General features: G+C 37.8%; 1 protein-coding gene across 1 annotated transcript in view; it reads left to right on the top strand.

Annotated features, from left to right (window-relative positions):
• The window catches only part of dcaf17 (ddb1 and cul4 associated factor 17), a 113,020-nt gene extending 97,829 nt beyond the window's left edge, over window positions 1-15,191 (top strand). The window contains exons 13-15 of the mRNA XM_028806305.2: window positions 4,421-4,504; window positions 7,739-7,894; window positions 14,835-15,191. Coding sequence (XP_028662138.1) covers window positions 4,421-4,504; window positions 7,739-7,894; window positions 14,835-14,954 — 360 coding nt within the window. The 3' untranslated portion in view covers window positions 14,955-15,191. The remainder of the gene's footprint in view (window positions 1-4,420; window positions 4,505-7,738; window positions 7,895-14,834) is intronic.
• Window positions 15,192-23,495: the final 8,304 nt, after the last annotated feature.

Genomic DNA, 23,495 nt, shown 5'->3' with positions numbered 1-23,495 from the left:
TGCAACATCCCAAAAACCCACATTCTTTATTACTCATTTCTGTAATATATGCGTTCCACTTCCAGGTGAACACTCATTGATCATTAGCTCTCACATACACATGAGGCCACCCCTATGACTTAAGAAATAATCAAACCTGTTAGATTTTGTCAGAGTAAGTTGCAGACTGGTGGGACAGAATTATTGGGCATGTCAAACTACACAACTGCAGGCACCTGGAGCGCACTGCAATTGCCTGACCTTGAGAAGGTTGTGTAAATGAAGTCTGCAACTGAAAATTGCCTGAAAAAATTGTGTAATCTGACCTGACCTGTAATCAGTTGACTCAAAGTAATAAACCTCTTAGGAGTGTGTCATTTGAATATGCTGATGAGAATTAAAAATTTAGAGTTGGATGGAGTGCTTATTAATATAGGTAACACTGAATATACAGAATTAGCAAATGCTAAAGACAGGACACAGAAATAATAAATTATTTGAACACAGTAGAGACTAGTGATATTGTTTGCACTGCAAATTGTATGATATAAGAATCAAATTATCTGCAATAAGTTCCATTTTGTGAATTTCCCATTGGGATTAATAAAGTATCTATCTATCTATCTATCTATCTATCTATCTATCTATCTATCTATCTATCTATCTATCTATCTATCTATCTATCATTTTATTTGCATCAAAAAACAAAATAGCTCAAAGTCGTATTTTTTCCAAAGTCGTATGTTTTTGTTTTTTCATCATTTTTTCATACATTTAATTTAGCGCACAACTTTTGTTTCACCTTTTTGCCACTAAAAATGAGAAAAAACATTCTGTACTCCTAAAATATCCATCCATCCATCCATTATCCAACCCGCTATTTCCTAACTACAGGGTCACGGGGTCTGCTGGAGCCAATCGCAGCCAACACAGGGCGCAAGGCAGGAAACAAACCCCAGGCAGGGCGCGAGCCCACCGCAGTCCTAAAATATATATAAGGAAATTAAAAAAGATAACTTGTGTTAAGCACGCAATGGATGTTAGCTGTATTAATTTTATTGTATTAGTTATTTGTCTTTGGCTAAATTCGTCCTGCATGATCCATTTGCATTACAGTATTCTACATATGTAGAGTTAGTTGATCCTTTACTGTGTACCTCCTCATTTGACTAAACATCTGAAATTACCCATCTAACAAATTTAATGTTCGTGGACAAATGGACAGATATAGTATAATGAAAGGAAACCTCTAAACTCTGCAGTACTTTCAAACAGAAAACAAATTTACCACATCTGTATGTCCATTGCTTTCTTTTATTTAACAACTGTCAGTCCTTTGTCTTTAAATGGAGTTACTCAAATTGTAACAACTTACAGAGTGACAGCAAGTGTGAGAGATACACAGAAAAGAGCGTGAGAGGAACAGACAGACAGAAAGCAATCATGGCAGAGAGAGTGAGAGACAAGGCAGTAAGTATGATAGAGACTGCAAATGCTAATAAGAATTTAAAAACTAGTTGAAATATGAGAAGTGAAAACCTGGACTTGAAATAGACAACACATGCAAAGAGCTTGGAAACACAGACGAGGAAAACAAAAACTTCATCATTTTGTGAAAGCTGTTTAAAAACCTCTTCTCCCATGAAGTAATTCTTTCCATAAAAAGAATATCAATCAGACATTCGCCAACTGGCTGTCCAGCCGTTAGCAGGAAAGTTAACAGTACACAGCTTGAACTGTCTAAATGAGTATGTAAGACTGTGATGGTGGTGATGTTTAAAATGGCTGAGCAGGTGCAAATCTGAGATCAGACTGTAAAAACATCTCTTTTCCCATATGCTGTGTTGCCACGTCTCATAAGCAGGATAAGTCTTTGAAACCCAAAATGTAGCAAACATTCATCAACGTGATTGCCAAAAGCAGATATACACTGTAAAAAGAAATATCTTTTAAAATGTGAGAGATGGGCACATGTCACTCCCCTCTTCAGGTCACTACATTGGCTCCCTGTAGCAGCACACATTATTTTTTAGGTTCAAATCCCTGATACTCCCCTACGAAATAGTCAGTGGGTCAGCACCTGAGTATATGGAGACACTGGTGAGGTGCTGTACTCCTTCTCGCCCACTCAGGTCTGCCAGGGAACAGTGTCTGGCGATGCCGCCTCTCTGTGATACCAAGTCTCAATCCAGACTCTTTCCCTGTGTATTCCTAGTTGGTGGAACAAGCTACCCACCTCCATCCGAACTGCCTACTCCTTCATTGTATTCAGCAAGCAATTGAAAACCCATCTGTCCTGTGAATATCTGTCTAATTGATAGGGGAAAAAAAACTTTGCTCAGTGATATTTTATGAAAAAGTTTGGAAACCCCTCTTAATTCTTTGGATTTTTGTTTATCATTGGCTGAGCTTTCAAAGTAACAATTTCCTTTAAATATATGACATGACTTATGGAAACAGTAGTATTTCAGCAGTGACATTAAGTTTATTGGATTAACAGAAAATATGCAATATGCATCATAACAAAATTAGACAGGTGCATACATTTGGGCACCCCAACAGAGATATGACATCAATACTTAGTTGAGCCTTCTTTTGTAAATCTAACAGCCTCAAGACACTGTCCTCCTATAGCCTTTGATGAGCGTCTGGATTCTGGATGGAGGTATTTTTTGACCATTTTTCCATACAAATTCTCTCCAGTTCAGTTCAATTTGATGGCTGCCGAACATGGACAGCCTGCTTCAAATCATCCCATAGATTTTTGATGATATTCAAGTCAGGGGAATGTGATGGCCATTCCAGAACATTGTACTTCTCCCTCTGCATGAATACCTTTGCAGATTTCGAACTCTGTTTTGGGTCATTGTCTTGCTGGAATATCCAACCCCCGCGTAACTTCAACTTTGTGACTGATGCTTGAACATTATCCTGAACAATTGTTAATATTGGGTTGAATTCATCCGATCCTCGACTTTAACAAGGGCCCCAGTCCCTGAACTAGCCACACAGCCCCACAGCATGATGGAACCTCCACCAAATGTGACAGTAGGTAGCAGGTGTTTTTCTTGGAATGCGGTGTTCTTCTTCCGGCATGCAAAGCGCTTTTTGTTATGACCAAATAACTCAATTTTTGTCACATCAGCCCAAAGCACTTTGTTCCAAAATGAATCTGGCTTCTTTAAATGAGCATTTGCATACAACAAGCGACTCTGTTTTGTGGCGTGAGTGCAGAAAGGGCTTATTTCTCATCACCCTGCCATACAGATGTTCTTTGTGTAAGTTGCGCTGAATTGTAGAACGATGTACAGATACACCATCTGCAGCAAGATGTTCTTGCAGGTCTTAGGAGGTGATCTGTGGGTTGTCTGTAACCATTCTCACAATCCTGTGCATATGCCGCTCCTGTATTTTTCTTGGCCTGCCAGACCTGCTGGTTTAACAGCAACTGTGCCTATGGCCTTCCATTTCCTGATTCCATTCCTTACAGTTGAAACTGACAGTTTAAACCTCTGAGATGGCTTTTTGTAGCCTTCCCCTAAACCAGGAGACTGAACAATCTTTGTTTTCAGATCTTTTGAGAGTTGCTTTGAGGATCCCATGCTGTCACTCTTCAGAGGAGAGTCAAAGGGAAGCACAACTTGCAATTGACCACCTTAAATACCTTTATATCTCATGATTGGACACACCTGACTATGAAGTTCAAGGCTTAACAAGCTAATCCAACCAATTTGGTGTTACAAGTAATCAGTACTGAGCAGTTCCATGCATTCAAATCAGCAAAATTACAAGGGGACCCAAATTTTTGCACAGCCAGTTTTTCACATTTGATTTAATTTCATACAACTAAATACTGCTTCACTAAAAATCTTTGTTCGGAAAACACTGCAGTATTCAGATGTTCCTAGGAAATGAAAGACATAGCACTGTTATCTTTTTGTTGAAAGGAGAGTCAATTATTATGCAGGCTGAGAGGGGTTCCCAAACTTTTTCATATGACTGTGTTTGTTAGTTATTACATTTTTTTATCTTATAGCATTCAAGTTTTTGTTACCTGTCCTACTATACTTGCTGAACAAACAGGCCCTAGCCTAATGTTACTTGATTGTTTACCTCTTTTTTAAGTCCCTTTGGATAAAAGCGTCTGCCAAGCAAGTAAATGTAAATACCTATAATTTATTTTTGATTAAAATATATGTACATCTATTGTAAAAAAAAAGTGACTCATTTTATTTTTCTTCTTAGAAACTTGCCTGTTTTTGTTAGTTTGGTGAAGACCTTGTGATGGCGCATACTGTGAATGGCACCATATAAAATAAAGCTTGAATGAGACTTCCATTTTTAGGTCATGTGATTTATTCAGTGTGTGTAAAGATTAATGGATTCATTGATGAATTGTGTTTACATTGTTTCCTTTTTCATTCTTTTTTTTGGATTGCAGGCAAATCAAAAGATAACGGTCACTTCTTCAGGCCGTGTTGTGAAAAAGAGATATGACCAACTGGATGATGACCCAGAGCAAGAGGTATTTTATAAAATGATAGGTTTAATACAAGAAGATATGTTCATACTTTTTTTCTGACCATTTGTTTTATATCCATATAATCTACGTAAGGGTTGCAGGCAGCCACAGTCTATCCCCTACAACATCAGGCACAAAGCATAAAACACCCCTGAATAGCAGTGGAATTTCATAGCAGGGAACACTGATTACATGCATCCCCACTTACTTAGCTTATGTACTCATTTACCTAATTCTTTAAATCATTGCCAGTTCTGATAAGCCAGCACTAGAGAGATAGATTCAACTTTATTTGTCCCCAAGAGGAAATCTGGCTTTTTACAGAAGCTCTTTAAATAAATATGAGGGATTTTCAAAAAGTGTCTGCACTGTTTTTAACTTTATTTATTATGAATTTCAAAAACAAATTACATCACTTTTCTACATACACCTTTTTGATGCAATTTTCCCAGCGTTGTACCAACTTTTTAATGCCATCAGCAAATAGCTGGACATCCAGAGCGCTCTGTATCCATCACACTAGTACGGCCATTTTCAAAAATTTAAGTCCACTCATAGACAACTGTACGAGAGAGAAGTTTATCCCCATACTGAGCACACATGTGGAGATAAATTTGTGCTCCCGGCACACCTTTTGCCCACAAAAAACATATGACAGAACGTTGTTCCCCTTGGTGCAATTTATAAGTTTTGCAGCCATGTTCACCACAGGGTGACAACTCTTATACTAAACTGCAAGGACAGTCGGCTTGCCAGACAGAATTACAATTATTCCTCCTCGATCGCAGGGGTTGCGTTCCAGAACCCCCCGCGAAAGGTGAAAATCTGCAAAGTAAAAACCATATGTTTATATGGTTATTACTATATATTTTAAGCCCTTATAAACTCTCCCACACTCTTATAAACATTTCCTGTACAGTTTTACAGTATAAACCCTTTGTATTCTCTTAGATATTAGGTAAGATTCGTTAAAATTATGTATGTAAACACACTGTTTATATACAGTAAAACCTAAATGTTATTTTAAAGATATCGAGCATCTCCGATATCACATATGTTACAGCCATTACAATAGACAGGCCACCAGCAATAAATACGTACAATGCAAGAAAAATTGCATACAGTGAAATGTGTGTACAGTGACACTAAACATACGTATATGTACTAAGTACTGTACGTAGAAAATTAATTATGGTTACTCACCAACAATGACACGATGACTTGTCCGATAACGATGAGTTTAATTTTACTGCACAACAAAGGAGAGCATTACAGCTCTTCTAAAGGAGCCTCTTCAGGTAATTGTGTAACACCGTCGTTGTTCTCCTTCCGGCAGTCTTCAATCCAAATCCCTAAAGCAGATTCCATCTGGACTACCGCCTTATTACATCCACTTACAACTCGTTTCGCGCCCTGGTTAAAGGACACTGCGGCCGTAGATCTTATATTCTTTTCCTCCTTTTTAAATAAAAAGAATCGTGGACTCATTGATTCCGTAATGGCATTCTACAGCGGTGTAGCTGTTCCCTTCCTTCAACATATCCAAAACTTTTACCTTTTTGGCAATCGTTAGCATCTTCCGTTGGCGCTTGGGCACGGCCCCTGAAGCAGTAGCAGGAGCAGATCATTTTGGAGCTATAACAAAGGGCTTGACTATGCACAAAGATAAACACAAAAGAGCACAAAAGTTAACTCTTTACACAGCGAAACACGTTGATGCTGAATGAGCGAGACAAGATTTCCTGGTTAACGCAAAGAATTCGCCGCTCTGTCTCTAAGCCAATAAGCACCCAGGAACTTAACTGCGTGCTCTGATTGGGTAGATTCTCAGCCATCCGCCAATAGCATCCCTTGTATGAAATAAATTGGGCAAACCAACTGAGGAAGCATGTACCAGAAATAAAAAGACCTGTTATGCACAGAAATCCGCATACCAGCGAAAAATCCGCGTTATATATTTAGATATGCTTACATATAAAATCCGCGATAGAGTGAAGCCGCGAAAGTCAAAGTGCGATATAGTGAGGGATTACTGTAGTCACGTGACACTCTCAGACACGACCAAATACTACTCCTTCCACCTTCACAATTTCTAACGAAAATATAAAAGTGCAGAAACTTTTTGAACAACCCTCGTAAATATAGATTTACACACACAACTCTGTCTGAACACACACCATAATGGCTAAAAATAAAGAAAAATTGAAAAGGAAAGGAAAGAAAAGAAGAAAACTTCTGACATGGCGGTCACATTCACAGTGAAGCACTATATATGCATATTGCCTTTGGTATAACAACAACAACATTTACTTATATAGCACATTTTCATACAAGTGATGTAGCTCAAAGTGCTTTACAGGATGAAGAAAGTGAAAAAGGACAAAATTTTAAAAAATAAAATTAGGCAATACTAATTAACATAGAATAAAAGTAAGGTCTGATGGCCAGGGAGGACAGAAAAAACAAAAAAAAAAACTCCAGATGGCTGGAGAAAAAAAAAAAAAATCTGCAGGGGTTCCAGACCACGAGACCACCCAGCCCCCTCTAGGCATTCTACCTAACATAAATGACCTTAATCACTCCTCATGTTATTCAGGGTTCACATGGAAGAAGGAGTCCCAGTAGTTTCTTAACACACTTTGCTGAATAATCCATTGGCTGAAAGTTCTCAGTGTTGGTGTGTCAGAGAGAGGATGAGCAGCATTGTTCACAATGGCAGTCAGTTTTGTTTTAATTCTCTCCTCCCCTACTACCTCCAGTGGGTCCAGAGTGCATACCATAACTGAGCCTGCCCTTTTAACTAGCTTCTTGATTTGGTGGGTATCTCTTGAAGTGATGTTATCAGCCCACCAACACCACAGCACAGACAATGAGTTCCCCATATATTAAACACAAATGTGTACTGCTCCATGAGTCCAGCAAGTCTGAAATTGAAATGCAAGTTTGGGAAAAGTTTTGTTGTTAGAAATGGAAACATGAAAGTGAAAACTAATATGACTGAGCCACTTCATCCATTCAGAGAGAAAGACAACTTACTCTCCTGGCAAGTATAAATGTAAATATACTGTTATCATCTTGACAGTTGTGATTCTTTTTCTTTGTTTACCAATGGATAAAACTAAAATGGGAAATTAAAGGTCTCTTTAAAGTCTTGCGTCATTAAATCATGAAGGCATTGTTTAATTTCAGATAGTGTCATCGTCATCGATCCAATTTTGGTTTTCTTCCTAATTTTAGACATTTAAGATTGTTGAGTATGAAGATGAGCTGGACCTTTTGGCAACAGTAGCTGTGACTCAGACAGAAACAGATGGGAAAGCCCTTGTTCGTCTCCATGACAACCAGACAGGAGTACTTATCAAGGAGATCAATCTGGAGGAATCTTGGGATGTGGCGAGTGTTTTCTTTTTTTTTCTTTTTTTTTTCCCTCTTAACAAGTAATTTAGGGATGTTTGCCAAACTGTAAATTAATATTTTATAACATAAATCTGAGTCATTTTGTGAATATATATAATGGAGTAAATATGTGAGTCTTATTGAAAAGATACTAAAATATCATCACATACTGTTCTTTAAGTTATAAAATGCTTTTAAAAATGCTTCTTATTCAGCATCTTTTTGTTCTTGCCCAATAGTTTTTGCAGAGATGATGTGAAACAAGTAGATAGATAGATAGATCTTTATTGTCATTGTCACTTTTACAAAGGAACAACGAAATTGAAGTACGACCTCTCCACACAGCACCTCTGTAGACACTGATCCTGTTGCTCCAACTCCTTCTAACAATCTGCTACAAACAGAGGACTAGTCAGTCTTTGTACCTTTTTTTAATTATAACTACTATATTCACATAATCCATGGCTATTTTATTCTAGGCAATGTGGCCCCCTAGTGGCCGAGATGTTGGACTGTTAACCTCAAAATTTCCTCATTCTGTTTTCCTGAGCAAGTCAGTTTAACTTCCAGTGCTAGAAGTACGGAAATGACAGTTATGTACTACATGTGTAAAGCACTAGGGGAGTGGGTTCTGTAGATAGGCACATACAGAATTGAAAGTTCCCACCACACTGATCCCCTTTTGTTATTCTTTGCAAGTTATTTAACATGTCAATGCTGCATTTTTAATGAAATATAACATTCTCATATTCCATTTCAAGGTTATGGTGTGCTATAGCATATTCCGACTCCAGAAATATGAAAACCATTGTATTGAACTAGTGAAACACCTTGATAAGATATTCATTATGGAGCATATTATGTAAAATCACAAGGTTGTGGGTTTATTTTGTGTCACTGATTCAATGTATGACTCTGATGGTGTCATTTAACTTATCTAATGCTCATTGTGAGAAATATGAAGACTATACACTGCATCTGTAAATGACCTTAAGATGATGTTTACTATACAAAGCATTTAGCATATCTAAAAAGCACAGTCTTAAGCTGTTGTGGTTATAATTTCAACAGTCTGGTAATGGGAAACACCGTATGAATTAAATGGCACTATCTTAAAGGAGCACAGTTAAATCAATTATCATAAAATGGAGGACACATGAAACAACCTGGAATTTTCAAAGAACAGATCACCTCCTAAACCAAAGCAGCCGAGAATGAAGAAGAGCATCCAGATAATCAGTATAGAGTCATAAACAACTTCTAAAGATTAGATACGTGTCACAACTGAGATGGGAGAAGCTGTGAGTCAGTTAACAATTGCTCAGGTACTTAAATAAATTAGGATGTTTGGTAGAATGGTGAGGAGGCAACTATATTTAGAAGAAGCTCTCAAAAAGGTATATGAGCCACTAAATAATTGTGGAAAAGAGAATTTTGTGATCTTATAAGACAAACAAGGAGTTGGTAGCCTTAATATCAAGTATTGTGTGTTGTAAAAAAAGAGTACTGCTTATCACTCGCAATAAATACATCATCCTCGCATTGAATTAAGGTATGTCGAAATAGAGGATAACGTGTATGGATCAAAATATTGTAGCCTAAAGTTGCTCATAAATGGCTTGGAAATAAGAATGTGAAATTCCTTGCCTGTGACTTAAATCCCCAACAAAATATGTTTCAAGAATTAATAAATTTAAATGTTTTTTAGATAATGCTTTTCCCACGCTCAAAACTTCTCAAGTAACAGTAGATGCACTTTTCAAGGTAGGGCAGGCAAATATTACACCTATAAAACAGAAAAAACTGGCTGCAGCATACTACAAAATACATAAGACTGTAATTGCTGCCAGAGGGACAGCTATCAAATATTAAATACCGTATATACTTATGTATATGTCAGGTCTTGAAACCCAAAAAATCGATCATAAAATCAGACCTCGACTTATACGCCCGTTCAAAAATGCAACACTTACATTTTTTTTTTTTTTTAACATCTTCTTTCCTCCTCCAGTCTCCCACCAGTTTCTCAGACACATCGAATTTTGTTGCAGCAGTACAGTTACCAATTTCATTTGCTACTTCAACAACGTTTAGTTTAAAACCAGCTTCATATTTTCTTCTGATCGAACACTCCATCATAGATAAGGGATGCTCTTACGATAAAGGTGCATGAGGGTGTGAGATACAAAAAACCCGAATCACTGCAAACGTTGCTTCGGAATACTTTGGGTATTACTGTGTGGTCACGTAGGCACAATAGAGAGAGAGAGAGAGAGGTTAGGTGCACACGCTGATACAGCGCATTGCTGCACCCACGTAGAAAAAAAAGGCCGTGTGCTCCATGATTACTCTCTCAGGTGGACATTAGCATATCATAATCTCTTGGACCAATAGCATGAGTTTTCCACATTCGACTTATACAAACAAATTTATAAAATACCAGAAATTATACGATAAAATCAAGTCCCGACTTATCCGTGGAAGAACTTATCCGCGAGTATATACGGTACCCAAGGAGTAAAGGGAACACACAATTTTTATAGCTGGGTTTTTACTTTTGTGCTTTTTATTTGACTTTCTTTTACAATCAAAATAATCTGCAACCCAATGTAATATTAAAATATTCATTTTAAATATGTTCTTAATTTTAGTTTGTAACCCAGAAATTGTGGTATCTATCTATCTATCTATCTATCTATCTATCTATCTATCTATCTATCTATCTATCTATCTATCTGTCTGTCTGTCTGTCTGTCTGTCCATCTGTCTCTCCTTTCATCCGTCTGTCTGTTTGTCTATCCATCCATCTGCTGTCATTTGGTGCACCCTCAAGGAGTGAAGCTAGCATTCATAACGCTGGCTTTAAAAAAACCCACTTTGACATCCCGGGTTCAGCATTCTTATAGTGCAGTCTGCAGATCCTCCTTGTTTCTGTACAAGTTTTCTCCAGGTGACTCAGTTTTGCACGACCTTTCATACACATGCAGACCTGGCTAATTGGTATGTATATGTATGTATATATACAGTATAAATAATATTGGTATACTGTATATGTATGTACATACTTGTATACACTGCCAGGTCAAAATCCATCCATCCATCCATTTTCCAACCCGCTGAATCCGAACACAGGGTCACGGGGGTCTGCTGGAGCCAATCCCAGCCAACACAGGGCACAAGGCAGGGAACCAATCCTGGGCAGGGTGCCAACCCACCGCAGGACACACACCAAGCACACACTAGGGCCAATTTAGAATCGCCAATCCACCTAACCTGCATGTCTTTGGACTGTGGGAGGAAACCGGAGCGCCCGGAGGAAACCCACGCAGACACGGGGAGAACATGCAAACTCCACGCAGGGAGGACCCGGGAAGCGAACCCGGGTCCCCAGGTCTTCCAACTGCGAGGCAGCAGCGCTACCCACTGCGCCACCGTGCCGCCGCCAGGTCAAAATACTGAACATAATCATTTTTTTTCACTCATCTTCTGTCCAATATCTGTGTTCTTTTGCCCATTTTAAACTTTTTTTATTTTCTATTTTTAGATAAGGCTTTTTTTTTCTGTCCCTCATGCCAGCATCCTAGAGTCTTATTTCTCTGTTGCAGATGACAGTGGTATTTGGCAGTATTAAAGGAAGAAACCATCTGAGGATATGTAAGGCATTTGTTTTCCAAACTACAGACTCTGATGTCCTTCTCCTTATGCAGTTGCCTATCTGAGCCTTCCTTTCTTCTCTTCTTGTCAGATCCCATTTGCCCCGTTCTCTCAAGATAGCAACAGACACTTTTGTGTGAAATCTTTAGTTTCTTGGCAGTCGTTTACATGAAATAAGCATTCATTTTGCAAAAAACAACAGACTACCATGTTTCTTGAGAATGCTGTTTTGTTTTGGCAATTTCTAACCCAAAACTGAACTTTAGGAGTGCCAGTTCCATACAGCAGAAGGAAAAACAGTTTACTTGCTATATCAAAGAAAAAATTAGTTTTCAGTTGTGTTTATGCAATTAAAAATGCTTCTGTAATAACAAATTAGCATTAACACATGACTAGTTAAGGGAGTTGGCCATTAGGACAATGGAGAAATGGCTGCTGACAATGGGGCTTTTCAGTCATACTGTATGTGAATAATAAATTAAAACTCAGTAATTTCAATCAGTGATAGCCATTAGCAACATCAGTAATTTTTGACTGTATTTTAAATCAATTTAAATGTATCTTGATAAAAATGGTATCCATTTCTATCAAAAAGATGAACATTTCTGGGTGATTCTAAGCCTGTGACCACTATTATGTATATAAAGGTCCTTGAATATACACACAGTCATTGTATTTTTCAAATGATTTCCATTTCCCATTGTATTCTTTAAAATGTGTAATTAGAGTTCCTTGGTTTTGGGCAGCACAATGGTTAGCACTACTGCCCAACATTTTCAGAAATCAGGATTTGATTCTAAACCTAATATGTGTCTTCACAGAGTGTAGTAACAAAATTCTTACTTTTTCTACATGTGTTTTATAAAGGCTTATCCTAAAAACTGAAATGTTACTTTAATTGGTGCCTAAAAATTGACCTGTAATATAGTATGTGATGAACTGGCATCCAGTCCAGTGCTGGTTTCTTATAAGTACTACCTTTGTATATTTCCGCTATTCAACTCTCTGAGCAAAGATGGTTAAGATTAGCCCTTTTCACACTTTCTGTATATTTTCCATTGGGAGATGTATGGGTTAGCTTTCTTTTTGTGTATCCCAAAGAATGGCAGAATCACAAAATTAATGCTTCTATAGACTCTGTTTTCAAATTCTAAAGGAAAACATCCTTACCTGAGTTTCAACAGCTTTCTCATTGATGAAGCACAGTGAAAACGTGGATCCAAGCAATCAAAAGAGAGAGCTAACCAAGTTTTTTTTATATGGCATGGCAGGCATTATGGTTGTAGATGGCACTCTACACCTGATGAGTACGTTAAGCTTATGCGGTGCTTTAAATTTAATGCCATGCCTTTTTAACTGGAATTTTGGTGTCGAACTGACACTGGAATCGGCTTTTGAATGGGAAAATACTTGTCTTGGAGTCAATGTGTGAGTGTTTGTGCTGATGGAAAACAACACAACAGGTCCTTTTCAATGAAACGTGACTATGCAATAGCACCTTCTCCTGTTCAGTAAACACAACTTAGCTTGAATACAATGTGATTACATTTTTTTTTTAATTAACAGTATGAACCATAAGTTTGAAACGACATCTAATGCTGTATGTTTGCACATTTCACGTCAGGAGCTTACATATGTACAACAAACATGGAAAAATTCTTGAGAACCTCAGAATTGTATTTGTCCCAAGGGGAAAATTTGAAAGCAAACAAAACCAAGAAAAATGGTTGTTAGGTAAACATCAATCAAATATGTTTATTTTACAAAGTTACAGCTAAATTACCTCATTAATTCTATATTGCAATATACTAACATCTGTTGAAATGGAGGCAGATAAAGATAAATATTTAAAAAAAAAAAAAAAAAAGTACCTGAAACTGTCAGTATAGTGGCATAAGAAACTTTGTGCATAGGACTGATTGATGAATGAATTCACTGTTTTAATACCATTCAATCATATTTTGTAATCTCTCTATCATATAAAAAAAATCTTGGGACTTTTTCAGAGAGACGAGACAAGACATTTTCAGAGAGATAATTTCAAGTCCTGCGAGACAAGACTTTGTGCTAAGCAATGAATTGAAAACCTAACAGGTCCAAGCAGGGGTGGAAATTAAAGACAAACAGTAGAAGAAGAAAAGACAAAGTAGAACATTGTAAAGAGGTTCAAAAACGGTGCGATACACATATAGAGCAGGCTAGAGATTATGAAAGTACTAAAATTCGAAAGTCTCAAAAAACTGATAGTAAAGATCTAATTAGCACTAACAAATGGCAATTATTACTCTGTGAAATAACGGAACAGCAAAAACAGATCAAATATATGGACGTAGGAGGTATGACAGAAGTATGAAGATATGGTTCGGCTTTAAAGTTCAAGCCGGAGACTTGTAGATCATCTAATTCATGCCATCAGGGAAAAGTAGTGTTTCTTCCCAATGAAGAGGTGTATCTGCAAGAAATAAAAGATTTGTTATTTGGTGAAAGTGAAATCCACAAACACTACAGGCAAAATATCCAAATCTACAATAATCTGTTCGCGTTCGTATCAATTAATGCTGAAAACCTTGATTTACATGATTCAGGACCATGAGAATCTGTGGTACACAACAATTAAAGCTACTACAAGTTTAATTTCAAAGAAACCACAATTCTGTCAGGTTTATATTTATGATCACAGAGAAGCAATGCAACATAGAATCGAAAGAGTTATACATATTAGAAATTCTATAGCCAATAATGGATACAAATCCATACATCCAAAAGTATCACACTTTACACAAAATTTATCTGAAAAACATGGACAAAGAAGTTGTTTTCTTGGATTTCTATATGAATCTGAAAGATCACACTCGCATATATAATAAACAAACATGTGACAAATTGTCAGCGATAATAGTTTCAAAAGATGGAGATATCAAAGACAGAGTTGATATTTGTGTTTATCCAAAAGCACAGCACGATTCATCGCAAGCAGCAGATTTGGGAAATGACTAGCGCGTATGGCTCGCACGGGGGTTGGCGTGCGAAGCGTGCAGCGTTACATAAATTTAAATCTTTAAACTGTGAAGTGCCCTTACTTCTGTGGTGTTTTATCTACCGCCCATCCATCCACTTTTAAAAATAATTTGTGAGCCTTAGGCCAGAGATTCTCCTGATTGCATGGCATAAACCATCCCTGGATGGCAGTACAGTAGTTATAATTTCCAAAAAGAAACGGGACTATCATATGTTTTGTTTGCCTGAATAAAATGTGTAATGTTTTTCTTTCTTTTTTTTGTAGACCCACAGCAATGAACTGTTCTTTGACAGAGATACCATTGTGCATCTGGAAAACCTGCCTAACAGAAATTTCACGTGCTATGTTTACAAAATGATCCGGCACTTCCAGGATGAAGATTAGCATTGAGACTGGCAACTTTGGACTTGTGGTGCTTGAAATTGTTGTTAGATTATTTGTAATGTCAATTTTTTTAGTACTGTATACACTTAATAGGAAATATTAAATCAGGATGTTTTGCAATATTTTGATATACTTTACCAATTATGAGAATTGCTCAAAGGGAACTTAAACGTAGTCAGGTGGGGTACCATACGTACTGTGTAAGGTCTAAACTAGTAGCCCTCAATTTGTTTTTGTGTTTTCACTCATCAAGAATTGTATATGCTGTACATAGCTATAAATAACATAATTTTGTCAAACCAACTTCAGTTCAATTTATGTTTGAAATGGAGCTAGATCCTTTTTCAGCAGCATGGGCATAACACAAGAGGCAGCCCTAGAAGTCAATTTTACCTGTATATCCAAATATATCTCAAGTCACTGGGAAGGTTCATTTTACATTTGAATGTGTTCTCGGAAGCCAATAAAATTAAGATAGCTAGAAAAACCATCCATGAATTTCCCTTGCATCTGATACTACCAAATGCAACTCTACCTTCTATATGTCCGTATATTTTAAAATCCAAGTTCAAATCAATACATGGATGGTTTATGGGGTTATATGGCGCTCTGTTATTTGCTATCTTAACCTGAAACAAATTAAATCATGCATAAACAACTCAGTAAACACAAAAGCAAATTGGAAACACAAAAACAAATCAGAAAACGCAAAAACTAATTGAATACACAAAAGCAAATCAGAAAACACAAAAACAAATTGGAAATGCAAAAAAACAAAATGAAAAACACAAAAACAAATTGGAAATGCAAAAACAAATCAAATAGTTTTTGCATAGTTTGTTTTTGTGTTTTCTAATTTGTTTTTATGTTTCCAATTTTTTTTTTGTGAATTGTGATATTTTTTTGCATATTCGATTTGTTTTTGTGTTTTCTGATTTGCTTTTGCATATTTTGTGACCTTTACTTCAGGGTCACTGTATAGAATAGACCATATCAAAATTTCAGATTCTTTACCAGAAAGATGGTTATTTATTTATTGAAAACACACAAGGTAGAGAAGACAAAGTATAATAAACAAAAAGCAAACCTTATTAGCTTTACCAGACCCTATCCCTAATTATAATGTGAGGTTAATTGTTCACTTGACCACAACAAAATGACAGTGTCACAAAGAGAAAAACTCTACTACGCATCTCTCAAAAATTTATGTTCTAAGTTATCCCTCTGGCCTCAATACATCCCTGCCAGACATGCTTTTTCACAGATTCAATTTGATTTAATTCCATTTATTCTTATTAAGTGCACTACTGCTTCAGAGCCCAGAATGCTGTCCAGTAATTCTAATTAAGTTACAATATAAAGTAAATGGCTGTGTTTATAGTGTACATATTAATCTACATAGCATGATTTTAGGTCCATATTCAAACTGTCCTACACTCCACCCGCCCACAATTCAAATTCCTCTCTTGTTAGAAAGTGTATTGCTGTTGTCTCACACTACAAAGCATCTCAGTTTTCAGATTTGCACTGTGGTAACTATCAGTTGACAACCACAAACTCACACCATCTTTCTTGGAAATAGCATAGTGGTGGTGTTGTGCAAAACAGTTAAGGGATTAATGGGAATGCAGCTGATGTCACCAGGAAGCAGTTCGCTCACAGTGTTCAGAACAAGTCCCTGTGCACCCGACACAAGGAGTATTACTATTAGCTCATGCTGTAAAGAGGTTGCTTCTGGCCCAGCTGTCAACTGTTTTATTCCTGACGACCAACAGTTAACCACGGTGCAAATCTGCAAACTGAAATTCTTCATGGGGTGAATCTAGAGCAACACACTTGGTGATGAGGATGGAATTTGTGCTGTGGGTGGGTGGTATGTAGTGCTGGTGTTGCGCAAAAAATGTTTGGAGCTGAAGAAGACCTCAGTTGATGTAAGTAGAAGGCGCTCTGCTCAGTGTTCAGAAGCCATTTCTTTGCAGCCAGGACTAGGAGTTCTTCAATTAGCTCACGCTGACAGGAAACTGCTTCTCATCCAGACATTGCAGAGATTACTATCCCAACTCAAAACAGAAGGGCTACTAGCAGGGAGCAGTCTTTTGCTGCTTTCACAGGCTATCGAACTATTTAGAGTACCAACTTGTGATGTTTTAACTTCTGAGTTCAGTGCATTGACGTGAGGTGGGATTTTTGGGAGAAACATGAGGTGGCTTTTGATTTGCTACATGCTTTGCAAATAAAAAGCGATTAAAGATAAATTTTATGTGTTCACGAATAAACAAGACCGAACTAAACACAGTATAGGTGTATTGTGTCACCCCAATAATGGCATTTCTGTTTGACTAGGTTATATGTCTTATTTTATACCTTGCACAAATTGGAGAATTTGCGTAGCTTTGTTTTCTCCAGATTGTCCAATTTGGAGCTCCATCTTCTTAGCGCTCATGTGAAATTTTTGACTTGGGAACATGCATCTTGAGTCTGTCTCACAGCACATGAACGCAGCATGTAATCCCTAGGGGTTACTACTACTACAACACCTGTAATTTCAACTACTTCTAGAGCAGTCCCCAGAATCATGTTAAAGCAGTCTGTTTGCCCCTGGCATCTCTGTGTGCCTAATCCCCAGTATCTTTTTAAAGAGCCAGGTATCTGTAGTTGCTCTCAAGCTGCCTGCTCTCAGTAGTGTGGCACAATGTTCAACAGGGAAACATTACATGTGCCAAAGGTGATGTGCTGGCAAACTAGGAGTTATTTTCTATTTTGGTTCCAACAAAGTAATTACTTTTGGGGCAACATTTAAACTATCCAACACTTAAAGGAACTTCCCAGTTACTGGTGTAGGCTCACTTTCCAGATAGACAACCTGTCACGATGGGTTGAGAAAATTAGAGGATGAGTTCAAAGTGGGCTATAGAGCGATAACTATAATGTAGTGGCATGCAAAAGTTTGGGCACCCTTGCTTGAAATGTCTGTTGCTGTGAATAGTTAGTTAAGTGAGCACCAAAAGGCATAAAGTTAAAGATGACACATTTCTTTAATATTTTAAGCAAGATTACATTTTTATTTCCATCATTCACAGGTACAAAACACCAAGCAAAAGTTTGTTTACCGGACATGGTCAGTACTTAGTAAGGCCCCCTTTGGCCAAGTATCACAGCTTGTGAACATTTTTTGTATCCAGCTAAGAGTCTTTCAATTCTTACTTGGATTATTTTCGTCCATTCACACTTGTAAAAAACGCTTCTAATTTTGCAAGATTCTTAGGCCGTCTTGCATGCACTGCTCTTTTTGAGATCTATCTATAATTTTCAACGATGTTTAGTTCAGGAGACTATGATGGCCGTGGCAAAACTGCCAGCTTGCACCTTTTGAGGTATTCCATTGTAGATTTTGAGGTGTGTTTCAGATCATTATCTTGTTGTAGGACCCCTTCTCTTTCTAACTTCAATTTTTTTTACAGATGGTGTGATTTTTGCTTCCAGAATTTGCTGGTATTTATTTGAATCTGTGCTTCACTCTACCAGTGACATGTGCCCTGTTGCACAGCAAACCCAAAGCATGACCAAACGTACTTTTGCACATTGTGGCCAAAACGTTCTATTTTGATTTCAGCAGTCCACAGTATTTGTTTCCAAAATGCATCAGACTTGTCTAGATGTTCATTCGCAAACTTCAGGCCCTGAATTTTGTGGCTAGGACACAGGGTAGGTTTTCTTCTGCTGACTCTGCCATGAAGGTCATATTTGTTCAGGTGTCGCTGCAGAGTAGAGCAGAGCACCACCACTCCAGAGTCTGCTAAATCTTCCTGAAGGTCTTTTGCAGCCAAAGGGAGGGGGGGGGGGGTTGGGTTGGGATTTGCCTTTCTAGCATCCAATGAGCAGTTCTTTCAGACAGTTTTCTTGGTCTCCAGACCTCAATTCGGCCTCCACCACTCCTGTTAACCACCATTTATTAATAACTGTAAACCCTTTACTGTCTTCTTGTAACCTTCTCCTGCTTTGTGAGTGCTAGGCAGCTGCTTAGAGGAATCCATGGCCACTGATTGTTAGGACAAAGTTTGAGGAGTCAGAGAATTTATGTAGCTTTGCAATTTGCATCACCTGAGGGTATCCTAACGATGACTTGTGAACAAACCGTAGCCCTTATGAGCTAATGAAGGTCTGAGACCAGAAATATCTTGGGGCACCCAACCTTTTACGTGGTGCTCCTTTCCTTTTCTCACTGTACAATTGTACAAAACAAAAACTATACACTAATCTTGCTGAAAAGAAATGTGTCATCTTTAACTTTATGCCTTTTGGTGATCAGTTCATTTTCTGCTCACTTAATTATTCAAAGTAACAGACATTTTAAGCAAGGGTGCCCAAATATTTGCATGCCACTGTACATATTAGGATTGTTAATTACTTTTTTAGTGGGTAAACGGGTAATGCAAACTTTGATATGTAGCTACAAGGTGAAAAAGGTTACTCAAATATAAAATAAGTATGAACATGTGCTTTGTAAAGTTTTAGTTCAAAATAATAAAAATCCTCCCATTTTTGCCAACTCGCACTTTGGGTCACCTCCTGACAAGGACACGAGGGTTTCCGTCAGCATTTTTGCAATAATCAAGCTTAGGTGCCTATCTCTTTTTGGATTTTGTCTTTATATTTTCCATATTTGCCGCTGGATTTCTGTCAGTTGCTGTCAATAAAAACAGCAATTTACTTGAATTGAACTTTTCAATTATTCACTTGGTAAAGTCAAATCTATACAGAATCTGCACAGCATTCTTTCTTGCGATCATGCTGGTGAGTGTAAGCACATTGCCTAATGACACAATAAATTTACTGAATCTTGGTCACCCAACAGTTCATGTTAATCAAGAGTGTTGACTCACCTTTAGCAGTTCTGATAGGTTGCATTCCCTCCCACCATATTGTTTTCTTTGTGTGCACAATCACCTTTGTGCAGCTGGGCTAGGCTAGCAGAATGGTGATATTGAGGTTGGGTATGGCTGTCCAAGATGTTACCTCAAAATGAGAAGTGTGGTAGACAGTGTTTCTCATCTCCTGATATCTTGACAATAGAAAATCAATGTTGTAGGTAATTATTACATTGTAAATGAAATGTGGCAGATAAAAAAGCATGTATAGTCATCTTCTGATATAATTTGTAGTGGATTTAGAGCTGTCCACTGAGGTGTTCCTATCAATGTTTATAGGTTTATAGCAGAAGTACCTACCATTGCCTAGACATATTTGTTTAATTGGTTAAGGTAAGAAAGCAAACATTAAAAAATGTTGACCCTTTTGTCATTAAAGGCTGTCCAATCCAACATCTACGTCAGTGGTTCTCAAAGTGTGGTCCAAGGGCATCTGGTGGTCTGTGTTCATGTGCAGGTGCTACATGGGCTTCCCAAGTCATCTTTCTTAGAAGAACTTTCTTGCTGATCAAAGAGACACGAAATGGTACTAAGAACACAAACCACATCTGGTTTTTTTGCAGGCGAAAACATCTTTTACTTCTCCTTCCTGTGTAGTTGTATTGATTTCTTATGGAATGGTTTAAGATGGGTTCAGCTGCAGACCACCACAGCTCCACGATTCAGTAGCTCTGCTGGACAGCCAATTGGATTGCAGGTTTTTGTCACTTGGTTTATTTGACTTGTGTCAGATAATACCTACCCACCCCCCCAACCCTAATCTTAACCATAGTGTAACCATTTGTTATCACTGACATATAATATAAAGCAACAGCCTCATTAATGGAGGTGAGCTATGGCGGTCCGTAGTGAGAGTCTATTGATTTGTTTTTCAGACTTGCTGTCTCTTGCCTGTCTAGCCTAACACTTACTATGCAGAACTGTTTTTTTTTAAATCCATTTTGCCATCCACCTCAAGTGCCAACCCCTGGCAACTGCAATCCCTTAATTCCATGCAACTGTTTTCTCACACTATTTCTTATGTATTCATTTTCAAGGTCTTTGTGCTACAGCACCAACTTCCATATTTTCTTATGGATCATCTGGGACTTTGCATGACATAAACCCAGCAAGGTTTGAATGTTAGTCCTGTAACGTTGACTTTCATTCCAGGTGGGCTTCGTCAGATACCTGGTAGGCCAGATATTCAGATTGGGATAGTGCATGCCACGTAGACCTGAGAGAAGATGCCAGGTGAGAGGTGGAGACCTGTGGGTAAAACCAACAAAATGGAGTCAGGATGGTAGTTCACTACAGTACAAGAATTAGCTTGCAACACAGAAAGAGACGGGGAGCAGTGCGAGTGTGACAGAGTTCGGTTTGTGCTTTTTATTGTTCTCATTCTTAGGGCGCCTTTCAAACGTGGGAGTAGCACAGGCACTTAAAGGAGAGGAAGGGCCTCCAATAAACAGCCATGTTCAGGCCTACTAACTCACTGTTTGAGTCTACACCAACTCTTATTCTTTGCACCTTGGGACGTTACACCATTTTTCACATAATTAATTACAGAAGAAAGAATGTAATATTGTAATACAGAATTGATGGTAAGAAGTGGCTATTGGTCATGGCTGCTCCTCCATATCTTTGACTTTGACAGAGTTGTTCTTGATACAAAGCACTTTGAGAACCCCTGATCTACACTCTACACTACCTCCTTATCAATTTCTCTGCTTCCATGAGTCGAGAATTTGGTGTTTTTTTTGTATTTTTGTGTATGATTGTATTACATAATTGTGGTAATTATTAGCTGGGTGCAACCAAATGTTACTTCTTTGTATTTCCTGGTTTAATGTGGTTTCATAAATAAATGTTGAATCCCACAATAATAAACTGGATGGCTTGTTGAGTAATTCAGTTCACGGAAAAGCATCTACGGTAATGACAATTTTTGGATTTGAGGTTCAGAGACCCCGCAGGTCTTTGTATTATTACAGGAAACAGCACCAGTGATGATATTTATAAAGGTTATAGAAGATGATTGAATGTTGATTTTTTTTACCTTTCATTTAAAAGTGCTACAAATCACAATGTTGTATTGTTATCAAAGCCTCTAATTATTTCAGGGTAAATAAAAAATCAAAGTCAATTTGAAAATTATGTGGTAATTGTGATAGAAGCTGACCCAATGCAGTGTGTCTGCAATGGCTTATGGGTAGTTAGAGCACACACAACGCAGCACTGTGAGGTTACTCTAGTTAAAGCCAAGGTCAAATGAACAAGGGTGCTCTACTGCAGAATTTTCTTGATTGTTGACCAATGTGATGTATTTCTTCGAGCAGAGACAATGAAACCTTATAAAATTCACTGAAGGATGTTGAAGTGAAAACAGCTGACCTTAATAAGATGGAAGAACAAATGTAACAGCCGAAGCGCAATCTGATCGACCATCAACATCACACACACAAGCCCACATCAACATGGCGGATGCCTTCATCAAAGAAGATCGACGGATTGCGTTGTTGGTTTTTGTTACACATTTGGATTTCAGCTATGGATCTGCACGTGCCACAGTGCAGGATGACTTGGGGTACAGTAGAGTTGGCGTGAGATTGGTACACACACATTTCTGATGTGCACAAGCCAACATCCTTCGGTAAATTTCAGCAGGTTTCACGCCTTCTGCCCAAAGAAATCTCACTACAATGCAGCATTCAACAATGGTGCAATCCCTCAGCAGAATATCCATGTTCATTTGACCTTGGCTTGAACTAGAGGGTTGCACTGCGCGAGTTTGAACTACCCACAAGCCATCACCAATATGTTGTGCATTGTATTGCATGAGCTACTATCTGTTGCTGTTACCACGTCATTTTCAAATTGCCATTACTTTTTGATTTTTCCCTTGTAAAACTGTCTCATCATTTAAATGGACCTGAGTAAACGTTTACCACCAAGAAACGGTAACAGTTACTAATGCCGTCTTCAGTCATTCTCTAATTACCACATTCTGAACAGCAACTTTGCATGTGGTTCTTTCATCATGACAACACTCCATCTCACACTGCTCTCAGCATTCGCCAATTTTTGGCAAGAAACGGTATGACAACCCTGAACAACCCACCCTACTCACCGGATTTAGCTCCGTGTGATTTCTTTTTGTTCCCTCGGATGAAAAAAGACTTGAAAGGAAGGTGTTTTGCTGACGTCGAAAAGGTAAAACAAGAAACGACCAGAGCATTAATGGGCATTACTTCAGACGAATTTAAAAAATGTTTCGAACAATGGAACAAACGGTTAGATAAGTGTATTTCCGCCAATGGAGAGTACTTTGAAGGAGACTAATTGTAGTTTGTACAGAAAATTAAATTAAACACGTTTTAAAAATATTTCCGGTTATTTTTGGGTCCCCCCTCGTACATCAAGAGGCCCTTGGGTATGAAAGCTATCAATATAAATTCTTCTCAGTGCAAATTATATATTTTTTTATTGATTTTTAAAGTTTGTCCTGTTTCACTACTATGCAGGGTGAGCTAGTAAAGTATAAATTCAAAAAATAAGGAAGGCAAAAATAAAAAAAACAATTATTAAACAAAAAACATATGCAAAAGCACTTCCTGATACCCCACTGGTGATA

The sequence above is a fragment of the Erpetoichthys calabaricus genome, chromosome 8 (assembly GCF_900747795.2).
Source record: "Erpetoichthys calabaricus chromosome 8, fErpCal1.3, whole genome shotgun sequence".
Lineage (NCBI taxonomy): Eukaryota > Metazoa > Chordata > Cladistia > Polypteriformes > Polypteridae > Erpetoichthys > Erpetoichthys calabaricus.
The sequence above is the reverse complement of the archived record's forward strand: the minus strand, read 5'-3'. Positions and strand labels throughout refer to the sequence as shown.